Here is a 10,000-nt window from a genome sequence, read left to right on the forward strand (position 1 = left end):
TAATAAAATGTGGAAAGGGGAGGGCACCCTTTCAATTTCAAAACTTGGATGGATTTGTAGCTATCCAGTTGCTGCAAAAAAAACAGTTCTAATTACTATCCAAGACCATCGGTAAAAAAAAAAAAAAACATACCAAATTATGGAAAATGCTACTTCTAATAGGTAATAGATGACGGTGCCTTCCATTAAATAACCCAGTGAAAGCACAATTGGGTAACTTCAACTTCCAGTGTCATTGTGACACAGCATTCCACGGCACACAAAGCAATCGATTTTATGCCCCATCCGTGCCAGGGGGCAAATCACAATGGCGCCGGAAAGGGAGGAGTGCGGCGGGGCGGTACTATGCTGAGGATACTTCAGTCATGGAGGAGAACACTGCTTGATAACTGCCCCCACCAACCTGGTGGGTCGGGAGTCGAACCGACAACCTTTAGGCTGCAATGTCCAACAATAGACTAAAAATGATTCAGGTGATTAATATCATCCTTTATAATTACAAAGAGACATCAATCAAAATCTTTATGGCTTTAAATGGGGACCATCATTTTTTAATTTGGTTCTGATTTGGCCTAATTTTAATGTTCTCAAACAGAATTTTGGCCACAACCTCAACACTAACCCCAGGTTAAGAACCACTGCTATAGACAACAATCACTGTGTAGTTCACTCTACAACAGGGATGGGCAAATGGATGCCCGGGGGCCACATGCAGCCCGCCTCCTCACTCAATGCGCCCTATAGATAAAACAGTAGGCCTAATTAAGAAAATAATGACCATATTTTTTAAACACGATTACTGAATCAATCTGTTGTAATTATACTGTGGGCCAATAGAGTGAAAGTGTGAAAGTGAAAGCCCAATTGGGAAACTCCAACTCACATTGTCATTGTGACACAGCACGCAAGTGAACACTGCACACTACGAAAGTGCATTCATGTCTCATCCGTGCAAGGGGGCAGCCCTCAATGGTGCCCCAAAGAAGCAAGGCGGGACGGTACCATGCTCAGGGTAACTCAGTCATGGAGGAGGATGGGGGCGAGCACTGGTTTATTACTCCCCCCACCAACCTGGCGGGTCGGGAGTTGAACCAGCAACTTTTGGGCTACAAGTCTGACACCCTAACTGCTTACCCATGACTGCCCAATAGAGTATTGAGTACACAGATAGAGTATTATATTCCTTCCAAACAATATGGACAGTTAGAGAACAACCAACTCTGTAAATTGGAGTCAGATCCGTGGTCATGTGAACCCCTGATGCTGGTGCTGAAAAAAACATGGCCCTCCTCATCATAAGTTGCCCATGCTATATAATGTCAACACCTGTGTTGTTTGCTCCATCTTGGGACTATAATGGTACCATGTCAAGCTTTGTATACTAAGTGTGACATACGCTACCTGACCGTCGGAAGAACAAAATTATGGTATAAATTATCGTACATCTGGCAACACTGACAACCGGCGTGAATGCACTTGACAGAATAACATACGTCAATTGTCAGCGATTGGACAGAGCTCATTTCAAATCAGAGCTGAGCTCACTTCTCCCGCCCTGGTGCTCAAGGACACGAAGGATCCAGACCTAAAATTACTTACGAAGCAATTAATGTGGTCTGGTAAAACCAGGCTACCTCAGTCACATGTGCAAACAAACAAAATCAGCAAGGCACAATGCGTGAAGAAAAAGGTTGTTGTTAGAGATTAACCTAGAACAATTTGATTGGGAGCTTGGTTTTGGACATGTTCAGCTGCAGTGTGTGATCCTTCATCCAGGTGGACAGGTGAGCAAGATGAGTAGATCTGAAACGGTGTAGTCATCTGACTGAAATGACAGGTAAAGTAGCAAAAGAATGTTGTGTTTATTACAATGATACAGTATTAGCAGGAAACAAAAGACACACTAGGCATTCACTCCAGGTTGTGCAAAGTATAGGCCTTTCTCATGGAGCGGGGATGTCAAACCTTGGCCATTTGTATAATTTATTTAGTCCACAATGATCATTTTAAATATCTAACAATTGGTCCACATATGGCTTGAACATGAAACATGGGTAGGCACATAGGCTACAAGAGCATTACTAGTGTAATCTCACACTTAGAAGGTATAGCATATGCTTTGTTAACTCACATCTTGCCGTTTCTTCATGAAGCTGAGGTGGCTGCATATCAACAGGGTCCAGTGCACTAGGTCACGGTGTGGATCCACTAGGCCTACTGGGAGAAGCATTATATTAGCTCTAGATCTCTACATCATTACATGTAATGAAAAGTAGTGGGCTACTGTATAACCAGAGTAATGCAATGGTTATAATCAGGGTGCGATTTGTGATCTGGAAAACCAGAAGGGGGAATATGTTTCAGATTGTAAGCGATATCAATGGAATTACATTGAACTGTGATAAAATCATGCAGAAAAAGTGGCGATATCAAGACCACAAGGGGGGACAATCCCTGACTACAAATCGCACCCTGGTTATAATAAAATGAAATGCATGTCGTATGGGTGATGATCAGTGTTGGGCAAGTTACTACTGATTAAGCTTACATGTTATGTTACTGTCTTTTCAAAATAATCCCTTACACTACATCATTACTATATTTAAAATATAAGGCATTACACTACTTTTGCATGAGTCATGACTTTTACCTCCCACCCAAGAGGTGTTTTGGCAGCATGCAAACTAAAACTACCAGGTTCAGGAATACAGTAGCTTATTTCTGACCCACCACACTGAAATGTAACTTGTAAGCATTGTAACTAAGTTAATATGACATATTTTTGCCCTGTAATGCATTACAGTAGAGGCAATTAATTACTTTTGTAATGCATTACTGCCCAACACTTGCCTGGTTAACACCAGACCTAATCACAAGTGAGATTTCTTTCAGATCGAAACGATTGTGTAGAACTAAAGGCAGTATGGGAGTTCCCAGGCTAGCCCAACACTGGTGATGATGCTGTTTCGGGTACGAGAGCGAGGGGGTTCAGCAAATTTTACCGGTAGCTGCTCGAAAGTGACAGGAGGATGAATTGCAACTTCAAAGTTGCACGTAGGCGCTTTGAACCATTACGACCAGCCAGGGCAGCACGGTTATGTGCGTGCAGATTTAATGGCTTAAACGGAGCCCCATCCTAAAACAATCGCTACATTAAACCAACACACGCCTTATTTACAGATGTCTACTCGATATGAAAACCTTGTCGGACCTAGCATGGTGTTACAGTGCGTTTTCCCTCGTCTTGTTCTAAATGTAGCTGCTTGCACTCAGCCCAATACTTTTTTGCCCTCTTCACCAGATGTCAAGACGAAATGTGACGACGGTGATTAACAATATTTGCCAAAACAATAAATGCATACGTACAGGTCACATCATTATTAGCTGTTCGTTGTACTGGGTAGTTATGCTAACTAGGTAAGCTGTTATGGTAGCTAACTATTAACTAGCGTATTGTTTTTACGAAAGAAAATACATTGGCACCGTAATAACACGAGTCTTTTCTGCTCATAAGACATATCTGCACTCGTAGATGGTTTGAAATGAAACGCCTACTGTCATATAAAGCCCAAACTTGAGAATAAACTTACCACATTGATACCGACCCCACTCGCTGGACCTTCAGGTGTACGACTTCATGAGTAGGCGGGCTCTTCTCTTGCTGCTGACTTCTGATTGGCCGGCTAAAACGTTTTGATGTTGATCCAGGACGACTTATTACTTGGTGATATCAGATCCTGCGTTTGTGTGTGTGTTTGTGTGTGTGTTTGTTTGTGTGTGTGCGCGCATGTGTCCTCCTCAGGCATCATAGCACGCCCCACAGGTCTGCCTGTTGAGTCGTGTGCTTGTAAACAATGAACGGCAAATAACACACAGTAAGAGTCACATCTTCCATCGGTAACACCCACAGTGAGAGAGAGGGAGGCATGTGGTGTAATCAACACGTCTTGTGTGTGTGTGTGTGTGTGTGTGTGTGTGTGTGTGTGTGTGTGTGTGTGTGTGTGTGTGTGTGTGTGTGTGTGTGTGTGTGTGTGTGTGTGTGTGCATGCGCGTGTGTGTTGTAATCAATGCCTCTTGTTTGAGCAGCATTCATGAGCTGATGCTAATTAAGATAGCAGTACTTCTGAGCCGCTAGGTAGCGTAGCCGCTATCGCTAACTGGGGGATTAGCGCAGCAGGATTAAACGACAGAGTAAACACATGCTAATGTCGGTACTCGCTAACGACAACCAGCATCTCTGTGGCTCCAACGCCATGGGTTACGCTCTGAAAAGACCATAGTGAGTCAGTGAAGGAAAAAGATCTTAAGTACTCACCTGACAGCTGTGTGTGTGTGTGTGTGTGTGTGTGTGTGTGTGTGTGTGTGTGTGTGTGTGTGTGTGTGTGTGTGTGTGTGTGTGTGTGTGTGTGTGTGTGTGTGTGTGTGTGTGTGTGTTACCCATACCTGTCAACCATCCCTAATTTCCCGGGAAACTCCCTCCCTCATTTCCCGATTTCTTCCCGATTTGATATTTTTCCCGGAAATATCCGGGATTTTTCACATTATCAAAAAACACAGTCGGTTCAGTAATTATACCCACGGCCCTGTCAGTTAGCCCAACGAGCCACACCCCCTCTTGAAGAGAGAGACAGAGGGTCTTGCTTATCAAGCTACCTGCCAGAAGATTGTATGCCAGATGCCACCAAGAATTCAAGTTCCTTGAAAATACGAGCTGTCACCTTGAGCTCCGTAGCGTGCGCCCAGTCTTTTCCTCAGAAACCATCAGTTTATGCAGCGCATAAAACAGCAACGGAACAGCGAATCATAACATTAACCTAATCACAACCTGTACCAGCACAAAGTATTGCACAAACAGACAACGTATGCGACAAAACAACAAGAAGAATTCATTGCGCTCATTTCATTGTTTTGTTTCCTTTCATTGTTTTTCCATACTGTACGTGTGCTGAGGGATTTTAGACAAGACTGTCTTTGCACACGCGCTGTTGTGAAAAGCAGAGTAGAACGCACCGTCCGATCTGTCTCTGTCATCCCGTTGACTGTCAGAATTTGGCCTTTAGAAAATTTCCTGAATTTTGGCTTAAAATATGGGAATTTTCTCGAATTTTGGGAGCTCAAAGTTGACAGGTATATGGTGTTACCTGTAGTAAGTGTAGCTATGAGTGTGTGTGTGTGTGTGTGTGTGTGTGTGTGTGTGTGTGTGTGTGTGTGTGTGTGTGTGTGTGTGTGTGTGTGTGTGTGTGTGTGTGTGTGTGTGTGTGCACGCTTGCGTGCGTGTGTTAACACATTACCAAATCACAGGAAAACCTGTATTTGAGTTTTTTAAGTGGATTCTGAATCTACACATTCTAATGCAGATTCTTTGTGATTTTCGTAATTATGTAATGAACAGAACTGACATAGATCATGAAAACACCTACAGTCAAAACACCTACTAAGTCATTATTTGGATATTTCATCTGTGAATGACTGACATGCCCATCAGGATACACTAGTAACTAGTTCTTCAGGAGATAACATTAGCTGTAAACAGAAGTGATCCAGGTGTTTTTTCACGAAAATAGTTAACTTGGAAGCGACTGGTCTTCTCTTTGAGCAGTGAAAATATATTTTGCTAAAGTAGCTGCCGCTTAAAGTTAAATAACTTCGGAATGGAATAAGATAGAAGCATAAAAAACAGTAGAAAGATGGGATTCTCAGCTTCCGAACAAGCCCTAACGTGTCTGTAGGTCTAAGACAAAATATTCAGTGACTGTTCGAAAATGACAGAAAATGATGAAACTGGCTGGGAGTCTAGGGCTGACATTTAAAAAAAAAACGCCTGGTAGTCAATGTGTTAACTGTGGTAAGTGTAGTTGTAAGCCCTCTCATGGTATGGGCTGTCGTGTATGTGTATGTGTATGTGTGTGTGTTTGTGTGTGTGTGTGTGTGTACAGTATATCACGAAAGTGAGTACACCCCTAGCAGTTTTTGCAGATTTGTGAGTAAAGCATTATTACAGAAATTTCACTTTGTAAATTTGTTTATCTTGGTCCCTTCAGATCACAGACATGGTTCCAGTGATCCATATCCTTGGTCTGTTCATCTCTCTTGAGACCAAGATAAACACATTTGCTTTAGATGGTGTCAAGGATGTGTGGTGGTAAACAGGTGAGTTTTACAAAAAAGTGTATCCTCTCAATAGCCAAGCATGGTAGTGGGACATGGTTTGGGGATGCATGAATGCTGTCAACATTAGCAATCTGAAATACACCTAAAAGAAACATGCATGTCAACATGCACTGTGACTACTGAAGCAGATCATGCTATTCTCAATAGGATTGCATTCAAATCTCACACCAATCTATTTAAGCCAGGTGCACACTCAAAATGTAAAAGTTCAATGCAAAGAAAGGTTGAAACGCACACCGATGACCTCCCTTTTAATCCCTTTTCATTTCGAGACAATTCAAGCCAACACAGCCAATTCTCTATCGAATTTGAATCTGGGGTGTACTCACTTTTGTGGGTACATGCTCAAACATTAATGGCTGTATTTTATTTAAGTGGCTAAATATGTTGTTAAAAGGTCACTAATCATTGTGTCAAAGTGAATATTCTGTAATGCTTTCATATGAAAACTTTCCTATGAATACTCACAAATCTTCAAAAACTGTGAGGGGTGTACTCACTTTCGTCATATACTGTATGTGTCTGTGTGTGTGTGTGTGTGTGTGTGTGTGTGTGTGTGTGTGTGTGTGTGTGTGTGTGTGTGTGTGTGTGTGTGTGTGTGTGTGTGTGTGTGTGTGTGTGTGTGTTACCTGTGGTAAGTGGAGTTGTAGCCCCTCTCGTGGTATGGGCTGTCGTGATGGCGTCTGGTCCAGTGTCATGTTGAAGAGTCCGGAGAGCGCGGCCTGCGCTGCACGAGCCTTCGCTAGCTTCTTGTTGCGCCCGGAACCCTGCAATCACACACCAACCAATAGGGGGTTTTCTATAGCTGACAATGATGGGCAACCTGGATTCAGAAGCTACAATCCAAGGTCACATATTCCAAATGACCTGGGTTTGCCTGTCCAGATGGTCTAACTGGACATGTAAAAAATCCAGGTTGTCCATTACTGATAACTCTACGGCCTATGGCTGATATGCTGCCATTTTTTTTTCCATTCACACAGTAGGTTTAAAATCATTCGGATAAAAGCTTGTGCAAGCCACCACCAAACATCACAAAGAAGGAGGGGACAACGCCCCCTTAGGACACTCCTTTTTCACTGGGTGGGCGGAGTTTGAATCCTCTTTCCCTAATACAAATATCTGTCGAGGCTGATTGGCCTATGCCTACCTGGAATGTTTGCATATCCACGGTGACGGCCATGAGGAAGTTTTTGGCGTGACTCTCTCCGCTCTCGGAGACGAACTCGTACTTCAGCCCCGGTCGCAGCTCGTTCAGAATCATCACCGGGTTCTTGCCGCTGGTGGCCGTGGTTACCGTCGCCACGGGCAGGACGGGCTGCGCCAGGGAGGTGCTGCAGGGAGTGACGGGCACCGGGTGGTCGCCTAGTGACGCCAACGAGCCCGCGTCGCCTTGGGACACGCCCAGGTAATCGAGGAGCGGGGGAGCCGGGGGCGCGGTGGTGGCCGGGGTCTCGAAGCCGTTAAAGAGCGTGTCGGGGAACTCGTCTTGCTGGTCGGAGGTGAAGTCGGCGTCCGCGTTCACTGCTAGCGTGCGACCCATGGCCAGGTGGGCCTCCGACGCATTGGGGAACTGAACAAACGACCTCAAGGCACGCTCCGCCGCGCTCAGCTTGGCCTTCTTTTTGGTCGAACCCGAGCCCTCGAACAGCTGCCCGTTCACCTCAAAGTCAAAGACAAAACAAAAGTCAGATTTACTGTATTGGAGTCATTCTAGCTGGAATCAACAAATGGTCCCCCACTCGACCCCCTCAGATTTGCCTGAAAAAATGTATGTGATGGCTTAAACATCCAATAGATCATATCCACAATTTCAGATCTCAACTGTGCATACTTTTTTCACTAAATAAGGACACTCCCTCCCCTTGTTTTGGTGTCACTGCCTGAGAGAACATGTTTAGATTTAGTTACAACTGTTTGTGGTAATTCCATTATATTTTCATTGCTAAGAGTCGCAGACCAGAAGAGCACACATTACATTTTGCAGCATTGTAAATCAAATTACATCTAATGCTGGCCCTCTACTTTTCTTTGAAATTATAATTGCAAAGGTTTTCAGATGCCTGTAGAAACCTTAAATTTCAACATTTAAGATTCATCCTTAGTAAATAGTCTGAGATGTACCATGACTTTAACATATTATATCTAACAAAATGGTCCAATGGTTGTTGAGATGCAGAAGTCCGGAGTTGAGGAAAAAAATAATTTACACCATTGGAGCAATATTTTCAATGCATGACACCAGTTGTGAACTCGCTGTTAGGTGTTTCTGAAAGATGATATTCTTATTAATAATAGTGGTGTCAACAATAATCAATTCAGCAATGCATCGCAATGCGGGGCAGGACAATTCAATAATCGATTCAGCAAAGGCCATAATCGATGCTGCATTTTTATAGTTTCCATTACTTCTGTGGTCATTTTCGGAGCAAATCAATTTAATTTCAGCACTTCAAAGCATTGAAAACTGCAGGACTGATGCGCACAACAGCTAATAAAATGTTATTCAGTATATGACTGCTTTGTATTGCCTTGAAAAATGTCCCTTGCTTTCAGCAGAAATGTAATGCATTGCAATGCATCGTAGAATCGGAGTGAATCATTTACCTCGAATTGATTACCTCCGGTATCGTAATCGAATCGATTCGTAAGGGCAGTACCAATGTACACCACTAATCAATAACATATATAAAAAAATGTGTGGCAGTGCATATGTACAGTATATGAGCTAGGGTACAGTAGAGTGTGCAGTACCTCCACGGTCATGGTAAAGACCGGTGCATGTACGGGTCCGGTCTGGTTGAGCAGGCGGTACTGGAGTCCCGGTCGGATCTCATTCAGCTGCATCAGGGCGTTCTTGGGCAGCACCGGGCCCGGGGCCTTCTTGCGGCGCTTGGAGCGGAACTTGCCGCCGTGAGTGTGTGTGTGCGCGTGTGTGTGGCCATTGCTCGTGCCCTCCTCTAGGGGGCGTTTGCGACTCCCTCTCTCTCCTCTTTCACCTCCTCCTCCTCCACTCCTGACGGAGTTCTGTGCACCCCCCTCTCCGCTCCCCTCCCTGCAGGAGGGGTTTCCGTGGTGGCGGTTGCCATGGTGATGGTGATGATGGTGGTGGTGGTGGTGTTTGTTGTCATGGTTACGGTTCTCTTTAACGTCGGCGAGGCGGGCGGTACCTGCGGTGCCCAGACAGAGTAACCCCGGTAACGCCCTCGATGGTGGATCTTGTAAATGTAAAATTTATCGTTTCCTTTATCGCTCTTTGGAACCGACGTGCGGTGGTGTGACCTCTTATCATTGTCATGCTTAAAGAAAACGGAGAGCTCTTTTCCAAAATGCTAACAAACCCGAGCCACTTATATGAAGTAATTTTTGTAAATATGAATGGCCTCAGGTGTACTGTGGAGTGGTGGGTCAGGTTGATTTTAATGGCAGGCTGAACTATCACCAGTGCATGTTTTGCGATTACTGTACTTTGGTCATACTAGTAAACAGGACTCTAAATTAACTTTTTTTCATCACCAGCCAAACTGGTTCGTAGATGTTAATCTTACTGGCCACACGCACACTCACTAATGGGTCAAAGTGGCTAGTAAGTTGGTCTTTTCTACCAGCCAAATTGAAATTTCACCAGTTGGCTGGTGTTACTGTAATTATTTCACCAGCATTTGGCCAGTTGGCTGGTGTTAATTTAGAGCCCTGCTAGTAAATATTTGTTTATTATTTAGTAAATATTCATGAAAAGATCACATTTGGCAATAGGCAGCACAGTTTCAATGAGAAGCACAGTTGCAATACCTACTCTGGCCACCATCCTACACAATGCACCTTTAAG

General features: G+C 44.0%; 1 protein-coding gene across 1 annotated transcript in view; it reads right to left on the bottom strand.

Annotated features, from left to right (window-relative positions):
• Nucleotides 1-10,000, bottom strand: part of LOC134459365 (double-stranded RNA-specific editase 1-like) — a 48,733-nt gene that overhangs the window by 20,037 nt on the left and 18,696 nt on the right. Inside the window, exons 3-5 of the mRNA XM_063211703.1 lie at nucleotides 8,926-9,341; nucleotides 7,322-7,834; nucleotides 6,801-6,938 (exon numbers count right to left, since the gene is read on the bottom strand). Of these exons, the coding sequence (XP_063067773.1) occupies nucleotides 6,801-6,938; nucleotides 7,322-7,834; nucleotides 8,926-9,341 (1,067 nt within the window). The remainder of the gene's footprint in view (nucleotides 1-6,800; nucleotides 6,939-7,321; nucleotides 7,835-8,925; nucleotides 9,342-10,000) is intronic.

Source organism: Engraulis encrasicolus, chromosome 12, assembly GCF_034702125.1.
Source record: "Engraulis encrasicolus isolate BLACKSEA-1 chromosome 12, IST_EnEncr_1.0, whole genome shotgun sequence".
Lineage (NCBI taxonomy): Eukaryota > Metazoa > Chordata > Actinopteri > Clupeiformes > Engraulidae > Engraulis > Engraulis encrasicolus.